Source organism: Aplidium turbinatum, chromosome 1, assembly GCF_918807975.1.
Source record: "Aplidium turbinatum chromosome 1, kaAplTurb1.1, whole genome shotgun sequence".
NCBI lineage: Eukaryota > Metazoa > Chordata > Ascidiacea > Aplousobranchia > Polyclinidae > Aplidium > Aplidium turbinatum.
The window spans coordinates 41,527,539-41,553,127 of record NC_137472.1 but is presented as its reverse complement, the minus strand read 5'-3'; the positions used below and the strand labels follow the sequence as shown (position 1 = coordinate 41,553,127).

General features: G+C 37.8%; 1 protein-coding gene across 1 annotated transcript; it reads right to left on the bottom strand.

The window, feature by feature from the left end:
* Positions 1-5,966: 5,966 nt before the first annotated feature.
* On the bottom strand, positions 5,967-21,456 carry LOC145770374 (mucolipin-3-like). The gene is made up of 14 exons (XM_082582005.1): positions 21,208-21,456; positions 17,983-18,151; positions 17,425-17,571; positions 17,011-17,216; positions 11,864-11,971; positions 11,506-11,602; positions 10,099-10,308; positions 9,696-9,845; positions 9,295-9,402; positions 8,906-9,036; positions 8,582-8,690; positions 8,292-8,381; positions 7,978-8,120; positions 5,967-7,189 (listed from the first exon to the last, which is right to left on the bottom strand). Exons 1-14 carry the CDS (start codon positions 21,372-21,374, stop codon positions 7,147-7,149), a joined length of 1,878 nt encoding a protein of 625 aa, XP_082438131.1. The 5' UTR covers positions 21,375-21,456; the 3' UTR covers positions 5,967-7,146.
* Positions 21,457-25,589: the final 4,133 nt, after the last annotated feature.

The window sequence follows — 25,589 nt, the reverse complement described above, 5'->3', positions numbered from 1 at the left end:
AATGTCGTTAGATCGCTTATCTCAATGTTTTGGAGTTCGTGGAGGTCTTTTTGCCAAACCGGAAATTAGGAAGTCCCGCTATGGTAGCAAATGGACTTCGATCTCTTCTAGTGATTTGAAAGAGTGTAAAGATGAATTGTCGCAGTGTCTGCTTTACGCGCAAGCTTATGGTCAGCACGATAAAATGGAAGGACGTTTTGTTTTGGATTTGGCTAAGCGACTCCAGTTTGATGCTAAATAACGCTATTTTGACTTTTTAGGTGATCAGTATGGTAGCACTAATGAGCCTACTTTTCAGAGTTTGTTCGATTTCGTAGTACGGGAGGAAACGCGTAAGTCGACTGATTTTAGCATTATGCTAATGGGCGATTCTGGTGAGTCGCAGCATTTAAAAAAGTTTGGCAAAGGAAAATTGCCTTCATGTCGGTTAGGCAGACGTCGGTAAAACCTCATGATAATGTGATGTCAGGGAGTTCGCAGTAGCCTACTCGACTGTTGTTGGCGCACCACGCAGTGGTGAGGCCAGACGTAGAGACCTACCGGCATGTATTTATTGTTCGTCACGTGGTCAAGTTGAACATCAATTTTTGTCTAATTGTAAAGAATTTTTGCGCTTGACACCCAAACACCGGAGAGATGTTATCGTGAAAGCTGGCAATGTTTGAATTGTTTGCGCCAGCATATGGTTAGGGACTGTCTTCATGCAAACAACTGTCGTCAATGTGGGCCTAACAACGATAGGAAACACTTTTTTCTCTTGCATGATTTTTATGTGACGTCACGTGATTCTCTGGATTTGGTTGGCAAAGATGATGCTCGTGCCAGAGTTCCTGTGCGTAATGTCAAGATTGGAAATGTTAAAGCAGCCTTTAACCGCATAACTGCTGCTCGTGTATGGAATCAAATGACGGGTAAATCGAAGTTGGTGTATTGTCAGCATGATCCTGGTTCGCAGTTGACGTTTGTTTCGAGTGAATTAGTGTGCGAACTTGGCCTTAAACCGTATGATAAAGCGTCGTTTAAAATGGATACCCTGGCTGGTCAGAAAGCTACTTGTGCTGACCTTGTTAAACTCAACATCAAGTCGTTAGAGACGGATGAACTGTTTTGTGATATAATTTCGGTGGTTAACCCAGCTTGGGTTGACGATGTTAAAACTTTACCGCATAAGCAGGACTTGAGTGGTTTCCGTCATTTTCATGACGTGAATATGTTTCATTTGAATCATTGTAGTACTGTAGATGTACTGATTGGCAACGACTACGCTTATTTGATGTGGGCTAAAGAAGAGCGTGTTGGTGAAAATCGTAGTGAACCACATGCTTTACTTACTCCGCTTGGTTGATTGGCTTGTGGTGGTAAGTCACCCTTAGATGAAAGCGTTGCTAAAGTGTGCAGAGTGCAGACGTCTTCAGAGTCGGATATCATCTCTAGCTTTCAGCGTAAAATTGAGTCTCGTAAGTCATTCCTGAAAGCAGACCTGAATAAAGTCATTCAGGATTTGACATTGCAAAATTAAACCTGTGATAAACTTATCGCTTATTGGAGGTCTGAATGGCTAGCGTGAAAGCTACACTGTTATGGTTAGCGAATCGCAACTGCTGCTCGCTGTACTAGTGAGTGCTCAACCTTGTGCTGACGGCCGGGAAGAACGCTTCTTCTTCACTTAAACCTGTGAATTATCTCGCAATGACATTTTGGCTAGAGAACTTGTTGAACGGAATATTGAGTTGAAAGATGGTCAATTTGAGATACCTGTACCGTTGAAGGAAGATATTGATCTACCTAACAATTTTGCGTTGTCGTCAGATAGAGCTGCTGCTTTAAGAAAGAAGGCTTTAAAACAACCTGTACTTTGTGATTTCCTTACTGACACCATGAAAGATCTTAAATCTAATGGTTATATTGAACGTGCTGGTGAGGCAGAAAATGTAAAGGGATTTGAGTGGTATTTACCATACTTTGTGACGTCACAATTAAAAAAGCGCATTGTTTACGATGACAAGTCTGGAGGAACTTGTGTTAATGATGTAATGTTTTCGTCTCCTGATTTGTTAAACCCTCTGGCAGATGTGATTTCGGCTAGATTTCGGCTTAGTAGATTTGGTTTCGTGGCCGATATGAAAAAGTAGGCAACTTTTTTCACATTTTGGACACTTCAATTTGCAAGCTCAATTTTATTGAACTGATTACGTACACGAGCAGCGCCGTTCGGATCGTGAACGAACGCCCTTTGGTACCTTTAAGTGACGACTCTAAGGATTTTACTGTCATCACTCCTGCCTCACTGTTGACCCCATACTTAGACCCATACTGTGCTGTTGGGCAACCACATGATCGTGACTAACTAAGAAGGGATTATCGGTTCAATTTGTCACTTTCTCAGCAGTTTTCAAGTAAATGGATCGATTTTTACTTGCCAGGGCTTCAAGGCCGGAAAAAATGGTTAAAAATGGCCGAGAATTTGGAGCCTGGTCAACTTGTAGTGGTGGGGTCTCTCCAAGACATTGGTAAACGTGGGAAGTTTCAACTTGGGAGGGTGCATGAGGTGGTCCCACAAATTAGGAAAGGGAAGCCTGTGGTTCGGAGAGCTAAAGTTGCCGTTTGCAACTATGATGAGAGTATGGGGGAAGTGAAAGTAGACTACGTGTTGAGGGATATTTTGTGCCGCGCCCTGTAAAGAACACCTAAGAGTTAGGGTTTGAGCCTAGTTCTGTCTGCGGTGGCCGACATTTGTCTGGGCCAAGAACAGTCGGTTATTATAGCAACCATGGTATATCAGGGTGGAGTGAAAAAAATTTTTTATAAAATTTTTATTAGCTCGGGGTTGGAAAACTTGCCAATTACTACTAAAACTAATTGTGCAAAATTAGAATGTAATCTGACGTGAGCTTGATTTGCCACCAGCCACTTGAAAATTTACCATTGGGCCATTCCGTGTCAATTCACACAGTCAAGAAATTCAACCTCTTCAATTTTTCTTAAATTTTACACACCTTTTCACTATTTTATATGATGAACACCTGCAAAATTTGAGTGAAATTTATTGAGAAACACGAGAGTTATAAAGCATTTAGTTTGGGGGGGTCTGCCGAGGGGGCACAATTTTTTTATTTTTGGCCATGTTTGAGGTTCTATTACTGCTTAAGTAAATTAGGTAAGAACCTAATTTTTTTACAGGTGATAGTACTTCTGCCAAATATTGAAAAAACAACATTGTTCATATTGTCACTTTAAAAGGTCAAAGGTGATAGACATCCAAATGTGGCCGTTTCCAGCTCTCGGTTAAAATTTTCCAAAATTTTAAAACCTTGCTAAGACCCTATTTTTGTTAGTTTTGGCTGAAATTTAGTAGAAATGTTGTTTACAGGATTCTCTATGAAATTTCAGTGTAAATTTTCACTGGGGTCATGGGTAACCGGGATATTAAAAGGACCTCTTTTTTGCTTTTTGTCATTTTGACCCTGGTTTCACATTAAATACCTCCCAACCCCTTTAATATTTTGTACTGAAATTTTCTCAGTTTATAGAAAATCCTGTAAACAACATTTCTACTAAATGTCAGCCAAAACCAATCAAAAATAGGGTTTTGGCAAGGTTTTAAAATTTTGGAAAATTTTAGCCGAGAGCTGGAAACGGCCACATTTGGATGTTTTTGACCTTTTAAAGTGGCAATGTGAACGGTGTTGTATTTTTAATACTTGTCAGCAGTACTATCACCTGTAAAAAAATTGGGTTCTTACCTAATTTACTTAAGCAGTAATAGGACCTCAAACATTGGCAAAAATAAAAAAATTGTGCCCCCTCGGCAGACCCCCCCAAACTAAATGCTTTTTAACTCTCGTGTTTCTCAATAAATTTTACTCAAATTTTGCAGGTGTTTATCATATAAAATAGTGAAAAGGTGTGTAAAATTTAAGAAAAATTGAAGAGGTTGAATTTCTTGACTGTGTGAATTGACACAGAATGGCCCAATGGTAAATTTTCAAGTGGCTGGTGGCAGATCAAGCTCTCGTCAGATTACATTCTAATTTTGCACAATTAGTTTTAGTAGTAATTGGCAAGTTTTCCAACCCCAAGCTAATAAAAGATTTATAAAAAGATTTTTTCACTCCACCCTATTGTATAGGCAATAGCGTGCACCTATGGTACCAGTTTCATGTATCGTAGTGTATTATTCTTATTGCTGTTCATTCTTTGCATGCCCTTTATATTTGCGTATTAACCTAACCGTGAGTGATTCAAACAATTTGTGTATCGTGTGTTTTCATTTATTGGCTCACGATTGTCATCAATTCTTTTTTAGTTATGCCATGTCAGACTGTCATAACTAGGGTTCGCATGTTACGAACAATCGTTCTTCAAATGAAACGTCACATAAGTTACGTCATGAAATATTTTTAAAAATGTGCAGAGATTGCAACATACTTCGTAAGACGTGTAAAACATTGCACAAACCGTTTCAACACCTGTGAAATTGCATAACAATGCATGTGGACTATTACGTCACAGAAGCTGGTTACGTGCGTTTGAAATATCTCAAGTCAGTTTCGTCATTTAGAATTGTCGTTTTGAAAAGTTGGTCGAATATATAACTGTTTTGTTTGTGCTTACCAACTAGACGAAATTTCCGTCTTTTATCCTAGTAATTTGTATTGTGGTTACAAGTTTTAGTGGCGTATCGCGTTGCGCCCCTCTTTTGACAGCCAGTGGCTATTTTTTCTGAAATACAATTCTTGAAAAAATACGTTTTCAGAAGAGTATTTCTTCGGTGTTATCGCATACAAACGAAAGGATCCGGAAATTTTATGTTACAACTTTCCCACGAAGATATTATGGTTTACCGCTGTGACCAACAATCTGTGATCAAAACCAAGTCAATAGGTATTTTTTCAAACATTTAGAAACAATTTCAAACAAACCTTGGTTGACAAAACACAAAAATAAGTTAATAAAAATGTTTCTTCAGTTTTGGAAGATTGTCAATGTGAAAGGGTTAGGAGCTAATTTTCGCTTTAAGGATTCAGAGATGTTGTAAGATCTGACAATGACATTCAGCTGAAGATTTTAACAGTTGGCTAATTCAGTTGAACGTATGGGTACAGTTCAAAGAAAACAAGTACAACAGTGTCCAGTTTAACAAGCTCAGCTTTTCATCATACCTGCTAAGGTCTAGTTGATCTTACTTAAAAAGCCTTTTATCAGGAGATCATGAGTTTGTTATGTTCAGTGAGTTTTCAACAGATCCTCTTGAGAAATTGTTTGGCAAGGTTGTGGGGGAACATATTTTATAAATGTTCAGCAGGTTTTATAAATTTTATAAAACCTGCTCACCAATCGTGCTTTTTACACTTACTTTTTGCAAATGTTGAATCGAAACTTATCATTCTGGCCAAATTACAATACCACATGCAATACTTTTCAAAATCGATGATAATACTTTTAATTTACATTCCTTGGAAATTATCAATGCAGCTCATAAGTTATAAAAATTACCGTACGTAAAGTTTGTAAACTGTTGAAATGTCAAAACATTATGGTAAGATTGATTTGCCCAAATAACTGGACATTTTTGACCAAACCAGGGACGTTTTTACGATCGCCCACCCATCCCCTATGCTTAAAATTATCACTGTGACGTTTGAGCGGTTAGAAATTTGATTATTTAAAAAAAAAGAAATATTTGGCAACCCTGGTCACTTCTGAACTGCTACACCGGCAAATGCATTAGTTGTTCTGCGAATTCTACTGACGTTTCTACTATCTGGGGCAAACGAAGCTTTTCTCAGCTGAAACTTATTTAAAGGTATGTACGTTCTACAACGCTTCAGTATTGACATAATGACTGAGCTACGATATCCCTTGAGCCGGATAGCGTTTCTGCGCTTGTAGTGGAGAAAATCGTTATATACAAAATTTGCAAAAAAAAACACCAAAAATGGGAATTTGATGCAAGCTGCATTAATGTATATTGTTTATTTACTAAAGTAATATGTGACGCAATAAGCAAAACAACTTGTAAAAAAAGATACTTTTTCAACGAAATTAAATTTTTTTTATTGAATGAATTTTTCAACGAAATTAAAAACTGAATTTTTTTTAGCTCGATTTCAATAGCCAATCACAAAAAATAGCTTTACAAACAGGCCAATTTCAACGTAGATCATGCCAATCATATAATCGTAGTCGTAATTCAACCCAAAACTTAAGAACGAAGTTGTAATAAGTTTGCATTTGAAGCTAGACTACGTTGTAAGCAAGTCATGTTCAGAAAAGAAAATTGTTGAGGTTCATTGGTGTTATTTTGCTCTTGGTTGAACGCCATAAACAAAACACAGTTATCCACCTCATCGGAATTACATTATAGCATCGACAAAATTTCCTAGGCACAGAAGTGAGCGACCAATCGCAAAACTGAATTACAATGACGAGTGTTTAATAAGGAATATGACAACGGCTAGCTTAAACTATAATGTTAACAAAGTCCTTCATATTGGTAGCACTTTCCGACACAAAAATTAGTGTGAAGACCTAACTTCAGTTGATGTTGAATTAATAAAAGCAATTGAACATGAGCGAGTTTATTTAAGTTGGCCTCCGCTGGGTGTGCAATGGATATAAAGTTACACAATCGATTGACTAAGGCAAGTGGAAAAGGTTACCAACAACAATACTGAAGAGTTTGGCGATTGATCGAGACTCAATATTCAGACATTTGTCGCATAACGATATCAAAAATAAAGGACAGCGATATGAAATACAGTAGAAAACGGTAAATTCACAATAAATTCAAACCACCTTTTCTTTAAGGCGGTATTTGAGATAGTGTACAGTAAATTGCACTTATTTTACTACGAAGGTTAATAAATTCAAAATGGCTAAGGATGAAGGTTAGTTTTAATTTAAAAAGCAAATTCAAACTACATATCTTATTAAATCACACTGTGTTGAAGCTTTGTCCATTGTCAAAAATGTCATCATAGTCCTTTCTCATGCCATCAGATGTTTGGCAATAATCAAAAAATATTAAGAGTAAGAAAAATATGCCATAACATGGCGATGAAGAAGTGTGTTGGCAAGCCAATGCAAACAAAAAGTAAATCAACAGTATGGGACTTTCCAGTGAACATCACTTGCCTGTGGTTGTTACGTATTAACAACTGCTTCCACGTCACTTGAATCATCAAAACTGAAAATAAACAAACCGAGTTCAATGATTTAGCATCCTTGGAAGACTAATTAAAGGTAATATGTTTGTGCTAAGGTAGATGCTGCTGAATTCAGTCGATTCATTACCAACTCCAGCATAAATATTGCCTTTTGTTAAACAATAATAATGCTTGTTTTTATATAGCGCTGTATCCACCGCAGAACGCGTTGCTCCTCAGCGCTTTACAAAGCAGACAGTGTCAATGCAGCCGTATAGAGGCGCAACTGAAAATACTTGAAAGCCATTGAGTGAAATGAAAGCACAGCACACCCTTCGTTTGGACCACAGTGCAAAACAAAAAGTAGACACAAATGAAGAGATCGATTACATTGTGACAAAACAATGACAAACTGTTCTCCTCAAAGGTCAAGCAATGTTTGCATTGATTTCAGCCTTGTCAGCAGGTGTAGTTTTCATTCCTACACAACTAACTGCACTGTTTTTGTTATACAGTATCTGTTTCAGGAAAATTTGGATGTATCCTTTCAATTTGCCCTAATGAGCAAAACTTCGGTCGGTCATGTATTCAAGAAATATTTTAACCCCTCACCGTTTGAACTGGTGGAAGGGGTAGTATGCATAATGTTTGCGATGTGATCAGAGTAGAGTTGGAAAACACACAGAGTTGTTTATCATGAAAGCATGTGACATTGAGTTAAGTGCTACATAAAAGTTAAGTGTTAGAAAAGTTTCATCACTTTAAACTTCATCATATACTTTAGAGACCTACGATAAACAAAATTATCATAATTTATAACACTACTCACTCAGGGTCATCCCCATGATAAAGGCAATAGCAACAATAAATGTCGCTAGAGAGCTCATATTGATGGCGTTCATCCTCTTCCGTATGCTCAGCTATGAACCTCTGGATTTCAGTTTGAGGCGGAAAGTCGTTCTTTTGCCATTCCTACATAAAAGAACATCTAAGAAACGTATCTTTGCAGCTGATTTGTCTTGATGCATTGAATTGATTGGAACAATGACACCAATAAAGTAGTATTTAACAAATAAACCTTCATTTACATTACCATTGGAATTACACGATATACTTACGATGTAATTTTGTCAATTTACATACCTTTATCGTTTCATAAGTTTCGAGTATAACAGCTAGGAAGAGACTGAGAACCATGTAAATAAACAGAGCTATGAAGATGTACAAGTAGATCTAAAATAAAGAAGGAGGAAGCTTATACCAAATAATGTCAATACAACAGTAAGAAAACAAGCCTAGTAGAAAACGGTACTGCTATTTTGCATTCATCAAAAACGTACAACAAATGAAATGTTTTCGTTCAAAGGAGGGCAATCATTTGTTAAACTCGACGTACCGGTATTCAATAATAGATACATGAAAGAAGGCCTGACCTGTGAAAAGACCCAAGCAAGACTGCTTTTTTTATTCATTTCTTCAAACGTCATGTACATGTCGTCACCGTTGATGAGAGAAAATAAAGCTTCTGACGTAACAACCGGGCTACCAAGTGAACAATAAACAATGAACAATGTCACAAAGGTTTTGGTTTTGTCAATCGGATTTTCTTTAGAACAAAAGAACACTACAAAACTACTAGTTTGAGCTAAGAACCAGATAACAAAGAAACATAGTGTTAAATTGCAACCAAAGCTGAAATTGCAACATCCGGGAGTTTTGGCTGACATGGTCGTGCGTTTCAATGTGAAGCAACTTACTTTCTGAATTTGTGATGATAAGGTCCCAACACCACCCAACCACAGAACATAAAGCCTAGATACAGAAGGGATGCACAAACCATAAACCTGAGCACATGAGGGAGAGATTTCTTCATCGTAAGAACCAGAATCTGCAATAAATAAATAGTCATCAGCGCGCAAAATTAAAAAAAGAATGGACCAAGTGGCATGAAACAACTTCACCCAAATCAACCAGCACTGGTGAAGAATAGAAAAACATAACAAAACCTTAATGATTAAAAATGTGCACCAACAGTTTAAAAGTGCAGTACGTGTATTACAGGTCACAGTACGTGTGTAGTTAATAAGCCATCACAGAATGGATATTATATAAAAAGGATAACTATTAACTACGTGTTTCAACTTACATTATACTGATGGAAGAAGCCGACATATCTCAAAACGCCAATCCAAACGCATAAACACCCAACCCCGAGGAACAAACTGCATTGGTCGTAGTTTATCACACCCTTCCACTGACGATAAAAATATTTTAAACAAATTTACAGGATACATGGCAAATAGTAGACAAGAAGTCTTGTCAACCAAATAGCGAATTCGAACTATCTTGTATCAGTAATAACTTTTATATGGAACACTGCATCATGGCACCAATGTCAAAACGTAAGAAGGGCACAATCGATTGTCAGTTTATAAGTTTTTAATAAATCATTAACTGAAAGCAACTGCCGATGTGCGAACAATGAAACGAACATACGCATAATTTCATATCGAACTATTACAAATTGACTCAAAAGTGATAGCCTACCTCCATTTCAATAACAATTTTTGTCACAGAACCAAGAATAGTGAGCAGGTCGCTGACGATAATGAGGAAATGCCAGCCATTGAAAAATTCAAGCTTTTGAGTCCACACCAATTCCTTTCTCTTACGTCGCCAATAATACTTTTGGAAAGACTAAAACATAAACAATAAACATGAAAAAACATCAGACACAAATAAATAAAATTGTTTGGTAACAACAAAAACAGAACTATTTGAGTTGGACTTGACAATCGTTAATTCTGGAAATTTAATAAAAAATTTCAAAATAGCAGTATACTGTACAAGTGTACAGTGTACAACTGTACATACATAGCAAATATTTGGCCTTTCAACACAAGACAACTCGCATGAAAGGGAAAAACAACAAGTATTAAATCAAGCTCACCTTTCCAAGATGCCACCCTCTGCACAACGATCTAACGCAAAGTAATGCGGATACAAAGCACGTCAAAATAATGATAAGATCAAGAATAAGCATCAACACAACAACAGGCTTCGTATTCAAGTTTCCCTCGTACGGAGGCGGGGTGAGTGAGAACTTCAAGTCCATGCTTTGTAGAATTTTGCCGCTGTGCGCCGAGTTGTCAAACTTAATCTAAAACAGGTCAGAAATATTAAATTGAAGCACTGATGAATCATGCTCATTATTCTGCCCATGGAACATTTTTTCATAGATAATGCAAATAATAGTGGCAATCGGTTTCAGTGGCAAATATCGTACTGTAAATCCATGCAGCAGCAACTGCTTCGAGATTATATATATAATATAGAAATAGATTGATGGATTTTACGTTACATACAATTGCTAATCAAATCGGCAAACCTGTTCTTCTTACATATCTTGAACGTCTACAAAGTGCAGATGTTAGTTAAATCTATGTAAAAAAAGAAGTGCCTAGAAAGTGGCGAATGGGAAGCCGCGAAACCGAAAGCCTTTATCATCATAAAGCATAGCAGTGTAAACAGAAACCCTCAGTAGACCTGTAAATTTGTCTGTGCAAATGTGCCATGATTTGTTTATAGTAGCCTATCACATGATAATACCAGGTTGAAAATACAAACGTCATTCTAAAGAGCACGTATACTGTATAAAAATTGATGTTGCAACAACCAGTGCGAAGTACAAACAAAAAGATTCGTAAATAAGTTTGTTCACTTCCCGTTCTAGAACTTGGTCAGTGAGCTGGCCTGGTATTCCAACGGTTCATAATAGCCAAAAAGATACAGTTTGTGCCAAGGTAAGATCTTTCCTCGGCGACCAACAAACAAAGTTACTTTAACGATTTTTTTAGTATAACATAATAGCAAAGAAAACAGAGATAATTTCATTTTGGTCTGGGACTAAAATGCAACCTAAACCACTCTACATCGTTCCTAAAAATAGCCATCAATATCGTAAACTCCTAATCAACAGGCCAGCCAACGTCTCGACTTGGAAACGCAAACTGCGACATCAGAACTACAACTTTGCAAACACAGGAAAGAAAACTTCTTAAAATATGTTTAGAGTTGGAAATTGAAACATGTCTGAAGACAAAGGTAACGTTAAGTCCTGTTTTGCAAACAATATTGTAAAAGTATATCATCTGTATGATTGCTTTCATCAAGCGATTGCAAACTGCCGTACAATAATTCGGGAAATTAAGCTTCGACATAAGGAAATCTTGGGATCCTATAAAATAGACGAAACACGTAGGCTACTAGAAAATATCACACACTAAACGTACAAACTTAGCAAATTGATCGTTCTCACAACACAATGATTACTCAATAGTCAATAGGCCTACTCAACTGTGACAGTGATGTTGTATAAATCCGCTGAATGGAAGCTGTGAGACGACATCATTCGGACAGTTCGTATGCCAAGATACATCTGAAGCGTGTTCAGTCTAACAAGAAGCAGTAATTAGCAATTCGATGTTTTGATTTACTGGCCGAGCTAATTTGGTTAGTCAGCCCACAGAAATTGCCACTAAAAACACTCGACTTTTCGAATCTACAGTTTAACATGCTACAAAAAGTAAGTTAAGATAAAACTTATTAGTTAAGATAAAACTTAATGCAAACGTTTTAAAGATAAGGATTTATGAACACCCACTGAGTGATCAACATTGATGTCAAAGAAATTATGCAGCAAAACTTCAACAAACCTTGAAAACTCTATTTGAAGCAATGAACCATTATTGAGTGGGATAAAATCTCGATAAAGCGAAGACATGTTCTCATTTTTAGTCCAAGGCTTCACACAATAGCATGACCTAAAAATATTGATAATGCAAGGACGGTAGTGTTAATTCATAAGCTACCATACCTTGTACAACAAGAAAATAATCATGCCACTGTATTCTTTTTTTTAATCACCTTAGATCGAGAATCTAATTTCCAACTACTGACTTCAAAATATGGGAAGCATTCAAAACAATCATTACATTAGTAACAATTCCCTCGGAATGGCCCGTTTCGGTGAGTCCGATTCGGTGAGTCCGATCCCTTAACTGAGGATTTTTTTCAATTTTTTTTTTAAATTATTGGGTACCGTAGCCTAATTATCATTGCCGTTTTAGGATTAGGGGTTAGAGGTTAGGAACTCACCGAATCGAACTCACCGAATAGTAGCAGACCCCTCTTCCCATAGGCGTAATTTCGGGGGTGCGAAGGGTGCTTGAGCACCCCAAAATGAAAATCTGAGGTAACAATATAAATGCGAGAGCACCCCTGGGCCCTGGTTTGCATACAAAATACACCGATTCAAATGGAAATTTGCATTGCTAAATAACGTTTTTTTTTCTTTCTTGAAAGTCGTTTTACCAAAGCGCAATATTTTCAGTGTTTTACATTTGTGGGTGGCACGCAGCGCCACACATATCAAAGGCAGACATGATTGTAACAATTAAGCACAAACACGCGCACTGCGTCAAGAAGTGCCGTTCGAGAGAAAACAATTTGTCTGGCTCCGGTTGGAAATCGATTGGTTTCCCGTCGATGCAATATGTAACGGCGAAGCGGCAGGGGTTCATTTGTGACGCAACAGATAGTTAATGAAAGAAAGTTCAACGATAAAGGAGTCAGAGTCGAATAAAATCTCATTTCAAGCTAGTTGTAATCCAAATCAGTTGCATCAAGAATCAGAGATTGTATTTCAGATACCAAGTGTTATTAAGATGAAAAAAACAAATCAGACAAGCATTGCAGGTTTTTTTGCGCCCAAGCGGCCTCGCCCAAGCGCTAATGAAGCAGCAAGTACAAGTAGTAACCCAGGTTCATCAGCTGACAGTTGCGAAAATCAAACGGAAGTAGATACGCATAGTTTGCCCGATATTTCTCCTCTCACAAAATTTCCGGAAGTTATGCCAAGAAACGACAACGGAGATCGATCCGCGCAAAAAGAATGGTTTTCTCAATATAACTGGTTAAGACTAAACGATGATGGAAGCTGCTACTGTTCCTTCTGTTACTGGGCCACTGCGAATAAACGTGTCAATGTCGGCACATCAACGCCATGGATATTGAGACGTTCAGCATGGAAAACTTTTCGCAAAGGAACCTCCTCTCTAGAGAAGCACAAAAATTCAGATTTACATCAACAATCAACAAATGTTCTAAACGTAAGTTGGCATAAGTGATAATTGCCACCACTGGTGGTGGTAGTAGTAGAGTGGTATAGTAGTAGTAATGTCGTACGGTATTGTGGTAGTAGCCTGGTGGCCCACCAGGCATATTAATACAGTTAAAAGACGCTCAAGTGATGAAGTTTTGTAATCAATATGCGGAGAGGCCTCGTCAAGATGAATATCAGCGCAACATATAAAAAATAAGCTTGAAAATTAACTGTAGGCTACTATTAAATATTATTGTTTTGTACAGATCAGCCTCAGTGATTCACACAACCGTGCACGAATTTGCAGTCGCACCCAAGAAGAGCAACGCAAAAACAGGGTTGCATTATCAGCTATTTTTAATGCTATTCTTTTCTGTGGAAAATCATGTACACCATTACGGGGACATGGCGATGAAAAGATTTCATCCAACATCTGGAATCTCCTGAAACTCCTTGGGATTTATAACAATGAAGTAATGTCTTACCTATCATCAGATGCTTGTGATAAATACCTTTCACCAAAAATTCAAAACGAAATAATCAAAATTATCGGGGACAAAATTATCCGTCAAGTGATCTTTAACATCCGAAGTCAATCTCTGGGAGTCAATAAGTTTTACAATATTGATAAGTACCGTACGTATTTTCCATTATAGCCGATGAAACATCGGACATTTCCAACAAAGAACAATTAAGTATATGTTTCCGTTACTGCACAAGCTCTTTAGAAAGTGATGAAGTTTTCGTAGGTTTTTACGAAACACCGAAAACAGATGCGGAATCCCTCTATAGAATCATCAATGATGTTCTTTTGCGGTATAACCTCAACTTCAATCAATTGAGAGGACAAGGGTACGACGGAGGGAGCAATATGGCAGGGAAGGTAACCGGTCTTCAAAAACGCATTGCCGATAAAAATCATAAGGCCTTGTATTTTCACTGTAGTGGCCATCAATTAAATTTAGCTGTACAGGATGCCTGTCATAACAACATCATTGCCAGTCAAGCGATGACACTCCTGAACGCAGTTATAAATTTTATACGAGATTCACCAAAACGTTGGAGTATTTTCAAGGGAATATTGGCGACAAACTCCGATCCTAATATAAGCAAGATGAGTCAAATCAAACCACTCAGCGATACAAGATGGGTGTTAAGATTGGACGCCTTGAACTGCTTTTTGAGCCAATATCCCTCTATTCTGGAGTTTTTAGAAGAAATTGGGAATGACATGTCACAGTCTGGGAGCATTCGCGGTCGAGCTGTTGGCCACTTGCTAAGCTTGGAAAGATTTGGCAACTACTTTGGACTTCGCTCGCTACAACATCTCTTCCAAACTATTCACCCAGTTCACAAATCTTGTCAAGGTAGGAACGTAGTAGCTGGTGATGTTAGCGGTTGGATGGAATCGCTTGTAGAGACTCTGACTGCCGATAGCTCTTCTGCAGATAATGCTACATCATTTTACGAAGAATGCAAATCATATGCTTGTGACTTGAGGTTAGATCTCCCCAAAATTCCCCGGCAGTCTCGCAAGAACTTCACCGTTTCAGAAGACGAAATTGCTGTTTTCTACTCAAACGTCTACAAAAACATTCTGCAAACGGCGTCAGATGCAATCGTTAGCCGTTTCCCTTCTTTATCATACCGAATGGCAGATTTGCTACGAGAGCTGCTAGAGAATCCCACAATGAAAGAAGCCGATGTTACGAAAGTAACCAAATTTTATGATGGTGACTGGGAACGCAAGGATTTGCTGCGTGAACGCAAACAGTGGTTCGCTTGTTGCAAACGTGACGGTGATGTTGTGACAGTGAACACGCTACGTCAGAAATTCATTGCACAGCCGTCAATGGTCGATATAATGCCAAATATATATGCAGCTTTGGTAACTTACATTGTTATGCCGACTTCTTCCTGTGAAGCCGAACGTTCCTTTTCGTTATTACGACGCTTGAAGACCTACCTTCGCAGCACTCAAACGCAACAACGACTGAACAATTTGGCCGTTATAGGTAGTCATCACGAATTGGCGGAGAAATTAAACATGGAAGAACTTGTCACGGAGTTTGTTTCCAAGACAACGACCCGCAGAAACAAATTTGGATGTGATTAATTTATAGCAAGCCGCATTATAAGGCAGACGTGAACAAATTAAAGTCGAATATATTTCAATATTCAATGTAAGATCACTTTCGCCTTGCATGTAATACTTGTTTTCATTTCTATCTGATCGTTTGACATACCGCTGCAGTCTATTCGATTACACATATGACAAAGTTATCTTCTTTTATGTTGATTCGACGTTTCATGACGTAGGCTGCAGGCCTCGAAATTCCGGCGGTCATGGCGGACATGACCTCCGGAATGACCTTGAATGTCTGCCGAAGCCGACTCATTGGTCGGTCGTAAAGGACTGCCGCAAAATTCTTGACAAAAATAGAGCTAATGCAGCAAAAATATATTTTAAATTTGAATTGTTACAATTGTTTGTTTAACGCGAACAAATACGGAGCTGAAGCAATTAATAGTACAGGCAATTGCTTTAAAGATCACATTAGACTAGCGTTGTTAACGAGCTGATGGCAAAAGTAGCCATTTTTACATCATTTCAACGCTTGCAATGTTGCCTTGAAATAAAGTTGTCTGAAATTTCCGGCAGGATATGTATTCTAATTTTAACAATTAGGATTATTGCGTTACATTGATCGTTTGTTAAAAAGAAACGTCACAGAGAAGCAAGTCTCAGCTGGGTTCCGCACGTGCTCAGGCGAATGTGGCGACCTTATTCACGCTGATACTGATAGAAATTTAACACTAACACCATTGAGGGCTAACACTATTGCGCATTTGTCTGGACGGCCCTGAGCTGGAGATTTACGACTTCGCGCCAGCAGTAATCGCTTGGCACAACGATTTTATAACGCGAAAACCACGGAATAAGTGATCGTAGTTGCTTTTGTAATAAGGAAATTTGGATTGTTGTTTTCAATTGTGTTTATTGCGTCATTACACGACTGTCATTAACGCACTGATTTATTTGCAAGCAATCTGCTCCAGTATACTTCAGGGTCGGTTAATTAAGCCATCAACCATTGCAGAGTTATTCTGTTGTAGAAAATCTTCTACAAACACGACTACACAATACTGTAGTGTAATTTTGTGCAAAATCTACGTATGCAAAAAATATGTCCGGTTGAGATATTAAATGTCCGCTGAAAGGGCCAGTCCGGCAGGACATGCTTGATCGCCGGAAAAAAGTACAGATTTCGAGGCCTGTAGGCTAAACAGTAAACATGGTTGAATTTACTATTAGATGGAGTCATTTGTTTTAACATTTTCCATCGGTCAGGTTTTCAATTGATTAGCCTATATTGACAATTTTCATAAGATAACTTAGAGCACCCCTAATTTCGTCAAATTTTTAAAAAAAATTACGCCAATGCCTCTTCCCTATGGGTAACTGTGGCATATGTCAAAAAAACCAACAAAACCAAGTTCATGTAGTGACGAAAGTTGGTCAACTATAAAAGTGACACAGCTACACTTCCAACTTCTTCAAGCAGAATGTGTCTGTTGCTATCTTCCAAGATGCACCATTTATCATGAAACATAAATGACGCATCACTAAAGCTAGCAGTTGTTGTAAGTACAACAAACGTAAGTCCATTCATGACATAAGCTACAACAGCAACTCACGTATTCTTATCTTTGACGTCTAAATCAAAAACATTGTCATCTATATTTGCTTTAAAATGAAGATATTCTTCAATACACATCAAAATAGGGTGTTGATAGTTCTCATGACTAACAGTCGAAGATATTGCTGACATGTTGCATCTATCAGGAGCATTAACTAATCCAAAGCCATAATTTCCAAGCAACACCTCTTCAAATTGTGCGTACTGCAATACACAAAATCATTTAATACAAATAGAAAAAAAATTGTATATCATATATAATTATATAGTGTGTAAACTTCACAAAAGATTTGAAGTCACTTGTTTAGTTTTAAACTGTAGGCCACAGTTCGAACATTTGCAATGAAATTACCGTTGACAGTAGCACTGCATTGATAAGCTGGTAGGCTATCTCTACCGTTCTGTTTACTACCTGCTGTCGTATAGAATTTACTTCATTATTAACATCCTCTTTTGTATAGAAATGTGATTGATTGCCCAACAAATAAACTTTGAAAACATCCTGGGTGTCGTTCATAAAACTGACCAAATCTTGATTCTTTTGCCCAAAAATGATCAACTAAAAATTAAGAAATGACACTTGAAATAGGAAAGTAAAAAATGATGATCAAATAAAACTTATTAAATCAATCACAACAACATGAAATATGTCAATATCATACTTTTTTATTATAAAACTGAAATTTGCCGAACTTAACAAAGACTAGTAACACTATGCTTTTAAGTGAATGTGCTGTAATGCATAGTCTACAATTACGGTATGTTTTGTGTAACCCTACTGTGTCCCCAATACAAAAAACAAAAACTGTTTACGTAACTACTCGTGCTGGTAGTTTAATTGAGTTAACTAAATAAGGTTTTCTTGTTTTGGCATAGCATATATTATTATAATGTATCATTGTTTATTAGAAAATTACAGTGCATAAGAAAAAACATTACAAGACAAGTAAAAACAAATAATATACAGAACCTGAAGAGTAACTACAGCAATTTTAAATATCTGTATCCCAAGCTTGAATGGTTTCCTCCTTCTTGTTTTATATTTTTGGCAGGGATTCATAAAAAAATAACGAACTTCATTGCGCATTCGAGTATCCTTATTCACAGCATGCCTGGTGCAAGTTGATGGTGAATTGCAGCTAAATATATATGTATACATCAAATACTGATTTCAAGTATAAAATAAAAGATTACGGTAATATTCCTGAACCTTATCTATTTGTAAATTGACCATTTCATGCAATAGTACAGATATGAAAAGTACAATCTTGCGCATTTTCTACAATAAATAAAGGACGAAATGCAGTTTTGTAATAGTTTAACGAATATGGATGATGAAGCTGTGTTCTGTCAGAACTGTCAAGTCAAGACAGCAGGGGCATAGTTAGAGGGGGGCAATATTATAAATAAACATTTTATCTTCTGTTACAACATCACTTGATGGAGTTTTACTATGAGTTTAGGCTGAAAGTACTATTAGAATAAGCAATTCTAAGGTATTTTGTTTAAAATTTTCTCCTCCGCTTTTGCCAACTCATTGCCTGGGTCACTCACAAGTGCAACACGATAATACTTATTTGCTTCTCTCTACTAAACTTTTTGCTGACTACGACTCTGCAAGGCAGTATGAGCATATTTTGACTGGACCAGAGAAAACAATGCTTTGAGAAATGAATAAGTTTAACATACTGAAGTGCATTAAATAACATAAAATTATAAGCCTATTGGTGGTTTGATTATCAAAATAATTATGATTGACTGAATTTTTATTCTCGGACTTTTGTTGAGAGCTTAATTCTGGCAGTCTCATATACTTATAGAGGTTTTGAACCACTGGAGCAGGCCCAGTTATCAAAATTGACAGAGTACATATAAACAATGTAGATGAAGATGATAAATTGTTCTCAAGATAAATAACTCTAATAGTACCTCAGATAATCTAATAAATAACTCAGATAAATTGTAACTGCATATCAAGATTCTAGAATCTAGATATAATGTCTAGGCCAGTGGTTTTCAACCTTGTTGGTGGAGCGGAATCCAATGAAACATTCCAAAAGCTCGAGGAACCCCTGTTCAATAATTTAATTGCCTTATGCAAAAAACATCATTTGATTAATAAAATTAAATTAAAATACCAGTGGCATAGCTAGGGAATGTGCCGCCCGGGGCGGATTCAGGTTTTGCCGCCCCTTCAAGAAAAAGCATGTGAAAAAAAAATGTGTTTTTTTTTATCAGATTATAATAAAAAATCGTAGTCTGAAAATGCCGCCCCCAGATGTGCCGCCCCCCGCCCCCCTAGCTACGCCACTGTAAATACTCATGTTCAGGTTTATTTATGTACAATAAAAATATACAAACTGTGAAAAACCTGGGTCTGCTACTATTCGGTGAGTCCGATTCGGTAAGTCCAATTCGGTGAGTCCGATTCGGTGAGTTCCTAACTCCCGACCCCTAACCTCTAACCCTTAAACGGCAATGATAATTAGGCTACGGTACTCAACAATTTAAAAAAAAAATTCAAAAAATCATCGAATAGAGAATCGGACTCACCGAATTGGACTCACCGAATCGAACTCACCGAAACGGGCCATTCTGGAAAAACCTAATACTGGCAAAACAAAATGATTTCTAACACATTCACGGCGATTTGACCCACCTGTGTACAAACGATTAAACTGTCTGAAAGAACTCCTTGAAGCAAGAAAACATGTCGACGAAAGTTGGCGGGAAAGCAGAAAGTTAAAGGTATTCACTATTCACACCACAAGGAAACAACAAAAATTCGGAATCGCAGCGAACGTGTTAAAGTGCAGCAAATTTATACGTGCAGCAAATTTATTAATAGTGGCAAACCTAATCAATATTTGATTATATTTCAACAATATGCATATAATAATAAAATAAACTCTCGGATTTGAATGTAAACTTGCGGAACCCCTAGACTTACTGGCGGAACCTTAGGGTTCCGCGGAACCCTGGTTGAAAACCACTGGTCTAAGCTATTCAGTGATATTCACTGCAAACTGACAATAGAAGGTCTTATGAATAAATAACATATGACTAAGACTAAGTTACTTACATATGACTAAGACTAATGTAGATATCAATGACCTGTTTTAGCCTGATGCTGCGAGTTTGCTGTAGTAAGCAACAGTCATGCTGCTAATTTAGCGAAACTCAATCTATTGCATAAAACTAAGTTATTAATCTCAGTGGCTATGTATCATACTGTAACCTGTAGTGCTACCATAATGGTACCGGTAGCATGTAGAGTAGAGTGTTGCTTTAGAACAACAATCCACTTGAGCTGGGAGTCAAACTAAGATCATATCATTGGAAAGTGAGTGTCTCATCCGCAGATCCAATTTAGTGCTAAAACATAGATACTGAATAGGTAAAGTACGGCAGACGGTACCGTAGCTTAGTTAACTAGACCTATTTGATTGGTAGTGGGAACTTTATCACTTGGATTGAGGAAACTTCGAGAGGTTAATCCTGGCAGTTTCGCATAATTGTAGAGGCTTTGAACTATTGACGCAGACCTATTTACCCAGATTGACATAGCAAAGTTTCCACTTATTGTTGAAGTGTAAGATCTGTTTGGTTTGCATGCTGTGTTATGTATGAATATAGACTTATTAGTGAAATACAATTTGTATAATATGGTTTGTAAGGTCAACAACTCAACAATGACCTAAACCAGCTAAACCATGTGTGTGTGCTTAACGTACTATATATATATACAAAGAAAAAGCTGATTGCAGAATTTATTGCGAATACACCAGTTCGAAAAAATACGTTTTGTGGTTGAATTGTTGTATGTTACGGTACGGTAGTTTGTTTTGCCGTTTTCAGTTCTTTCTTTGGTTGTCATCTGATGTTTATGCGTGTGACATTCTAATATTCTGATACGCATTTCAGGACTGCTCTCCATTCAGCGTCACCTAGTGAATGGAACAATTCCTCGACAACAACACTTCAACAACAATCAGAAACTTCACTCTGACAATCTCGATAACCGGCCATGCGTCAAGAAGAGCCTCTACAAGTATTACCAGGAATAACCGATCAAGGCGTTGTCAGTCCGAGGATAAAGATTCAATACCAACCAACCAAATGCACCCAAGAGTAATTTCTAAAACTCTATGCCTATGGATACAAATACATAATAATATCTGGCACGATACAATACCTTTCTTCAAATTCATTACTTGAGACTTGGCTTGATTCAGAACTAAGGATTAACCGGTGCAAAGAATGACGAAAATTAATAAACCAATTATCATTTTTTGGTGCAGTTGTGGTGTCCGAATTTGATACTGTAATATCTATTAATTCATCATCTTCCAATTGGACCATACTTTTTTGAGAAAATCAAGCCTTGCCGACATACACACTAGATTAGCCAGGCTATGCGAAACCGACAAATTATAAGAAAATTCTTCGTCTTCACGTTTCTAATTTTGTTGAACTAAAAATAAAAGTTTATAAAAGTCAGTTTCGGTCAGTGTTACCAGATCCACAGCCACTGAAAACAGCGTCAACACACTGCGGCTACTTTGTTGCACAGTGAGATTTGATTGATGGAATTTGCTGACGACGCAGGAATTTGCTGACGACGCCTGACGCAGGCCCGGTCATCGAGATTGACAGAGTGAATTTTCCACTTATTTTTGAATTATTCCATCCATTAGATGCCGCTGAATCAAGCAGTCCTTAACGTGCGTTGCTCAAGCGCACACCCCGAGAGTGGAACCAGCGCCGCTTGATCTTGAAGCAGTGGCGTAGCCAGGAAAAAAATTTGGGGGGGGCCAAATATTTGATAAATTGAAGAGAACGACAAAGTGTTTGATTTAAGACATCGCCACCTGATGTGCAGTGGCGTATCCTGGTGGCTTGAGCAAGGGGAAACAATGAAACTGGTGGGGGTTAGAGCGTGCCGAAGGCACGCGTATTCTAGGGGGGTCCGGGGGCATGCTCCCCCGGAAAATTTTTGCAAAATTACACTTAAATAAATGGATTATAGCGCTTTCTGGAAACACTTTTAGGGTAATATTTGTATGAAATTTATTAGCAGATAAACAGCTATTAACTTATTAAAGGTAGCTCTTACACACGAACGGTCAAAATCTGCGGCTAAAACTAGAGAACACCAAAAACTCAGCTACAGAAAAACCCAACAGAGTAAGCCATTCTGAAATTGCTTCCACAAATTAGTTAAAAGAAACTTAAATCCAGAAAATTTTGCGTGATTTACGATTTGCAAAGTTTATTGGTGTCTTTCTGTGTGTCTAAAACAAGTCCTTGGGGTGTTAATAGCCAGATGTCTTGGAAAACGTTATAAATTTCTGCAAATTTTATTATATTTTCAACAAAGGGCTCAACTTCTGAATCCAAACTTCGAAAATTTGGGGGGGGGCCATGGCCCCTTTCGCCCCCCCCTGGCTACGCCTATGTCTTGAAGCAAGGCCCAATATGCGGCGTAGAATTTGCGGCGTATGCGTACATCTCTGCAGAACAGTATGTCAGAAGAGACTGGCCAGCAAGAGACTTATACATCCAAACGATGCATAATTGCCACCACTTCATACGGGATTTCATATAAAATTGGGCTTAATGAAGAATTTCGTTAAACAACTGGAGAAAACCAATTCCAATTAATTCGCATTTCTCTGCAACAAGTTTCCCAAAATAAGCGAAGAAAAAACGAAACAAGGTATCTTTGTTGGCCCACAAAGCAGGGATGGAGGAACCACGTGGGCCTCGTGGGCCTGGGCCCACCTACTTTATTTTCTGGGTGGGCCTGGCCCACCCACTTTTGAAAGCCAAATATTTTTGAAAAAGTAGCGAAAGGTTTGACCAAGATAACCTGCAGTTTTATTGTGATAGGCCTATAGAGAAAGTAATTTTAGCTGCAACTTTGTCTCTTAAAGAAGGCACTTAAACCAAGCTAGATGGGGATATTGTTTGAATGTTAAACTATTTTGTAAATATGTAAAAAATATATACTGTTTTAATGCTCAACCCTGTGGTATTGTTGTGTCTTGCCTGACTTTGATGTTAATTCTCTCGAAAACGAACTCAAGCTGTTAAAATAGATAAAACATTTACGTAAATCTATCAAAACTGATACAGTTTTACCTGGAAATCCCTATGTTTAATGCTACTGCAAAAAGGTATTTTTCGTACCACAGACTGGTGAAAAATTACTTAAAATGGAAATCAACCGAAGAGCACTTGAACCATAGGATGAACAGTTGAACACATTAACAAAAACTTGATCGATCAGGTTGATCTCACCTCAATTTGCCAAGAATTCATTGCTTTCAATGATCGTATTATTAACCTTTTTAGGAAAAAATTTCAAGTGTAATACAATAGTAGTCACCTATATATTGACAGTTGAAGGAACCTTGTTGTTGTTTGATACCAGTAGGCCTATTATATTTGTATATTGGTGGTGCAACTGTTGTGTATGCACATAATACTGCAGGCTGTTACTCCCGGATAACTTCGCTAACTGTTAAATATGAGTATATACCAGTACCGGTACTCCTGGTATTGAAACTTTGAGGTAATTAGCTGTGCATTGTTGCTGCCAGTATTATATTTGCATATTGGTGCTGCGGCTGTTACATATGCGCACAGCCTACTGTATAGGCATAATGCTGCAGATTATTTATCCCAGGTTGTATTGTAACTGTGTGTGTATTGTTTCTTTTTTATTTGTGTGTTCATCGCCATATTTTGTACAGCACTATAAAGCATAGAGAAATAAAACATAGTAACCTTAGGGAACGTTCAAATATTACGTAACGCTTTTTTTCCGAATTTTTGACCCCCCCCCTCCCCCATGTAACGCCAACGTAACGCTTTTTTCAATCCCCCCCTCCCCCATGTAACGCTTTTTCACTACGAATTCAGCACAAAAAACTACCATTTCGTACTCGAAAGCGTTACGTAACGTTTTGCTTGAACCCCCTCCCCCCCGATGTGACGCTAACGTAACGCTTTACATAAACCCCCCCCTCCCCCTCGAAGGCGTTACGTAATATTTGAACGTTCCCTTAACGGGTTTAACATACTTTATTACACACAAAAAACGTAACATAATTAAAATGAACCCAAACGTCTTCGACACGTATGTGTGTTCTCCAAAATGTAAGGCATCTGCAGCTAATAAGGCCCGGCCAGTAATAAGGCCCACACCCTGGATCTCCGTTGTTACAAATCTTTTAAACAAAATTGGAAGGTCTAATTGCTGCTATGGTGAATTGAGACTAACTGGTAAAGTTTTACAGCCTAAAGTTGAGAACTTTTTGAGTTGTGGAAAGTTGAAGTTTGGGGGGACTGAAATTGAGTGGTTTTATTAACTTTCACATATTTTAGACTGTTCTGCAGTTCACAAACCGCTTTGACTTTCGTTTTTTTTGCATTTTATGTGAAAGATATGTGCATGCTGATGCAGTAAAACCAATAAATTTGAACTTTTTTTCTAATTAAAGCAAGACTGACAATGATGATCAGACTAGGCTAATTTTGGTAATGAGGCCCATGGGCCCCTGGGGTAACGTTGTGCACCCCTGGTTAAGAAAGTGAGGGTTAAAGACTTGAGTGACCTAAACAATTCTTGTTACACCATTAATCCAATTTGTTGTTGCAATGGAAATATCATAATTTCAGAATCAAAATACTTTATCATCCCTACCATATCTAAAAACACCATGTCGCTTTTTAAAAAATGGAGCATTGGGCGGGGGAGGAAATAGTTGTCTCTGTGTACTTAATTATTAGTTATGTGCCTGTGTTGTCGATTAGAATTTGTTTTGTGGTGTTGTTATAGTGAAAATACACCTTTTCCATCACTTTTGGTGCTAATTCAAACCGGGCCTTATTCACAACACGTGCATCTAATAAGGCCCGCTTGAGATTTTTTTTATTTTTTAATATTTTATAACCCCTTTTACTTAGAAACTTGTTTCATAGATATGTTGTTTAGATAGACCCAAAGTATCCTCATTCTAAGTTTCGTTCAAAATTATGCAGTATTTAGAAAAATATTGAGGTTTGAAAATTAGCGGGCCTTATTAGCTGCAGGTGCCTTATAAATGATATAAAGTATTTGGAGTGCAGTAATGCTAAGGGGGTCTGAAGTTGGATTGACTTTGACTGCTGTGCCCACCTACTTTTAAAATGGTTCCTCCATCCCTGCCACAAAGTCGAGAAGTTTTGAAAGATCCAGATTTTGAGAAAGCGCTAAATGCACTCGAAATGCGTGCTTGGAAAGCACTTGAGTAGTTGTATGCAGACTTTTTGGGCAATAGAATGTTACCTTGGTTTAGGGAACGTTCAAATATTACGTAACGCCTTCGAGGGGGAGGGGGGTTTATGCAAAGCGTTACGTTAGCGTCACATCGGGGGGGAGGGGGTTCAAGCAAAACGTTACGTAACGCTTTCGAGTACGGAATGGTAGTTTTTTGTGCTGAATTCGTAGTGAAAAAGCGTTACATGGGGGAGGGGGGGGGATTGAAAAAAGCGTTACGTTGGCGTTACATGGGGGAGGGGGGGTCAAAA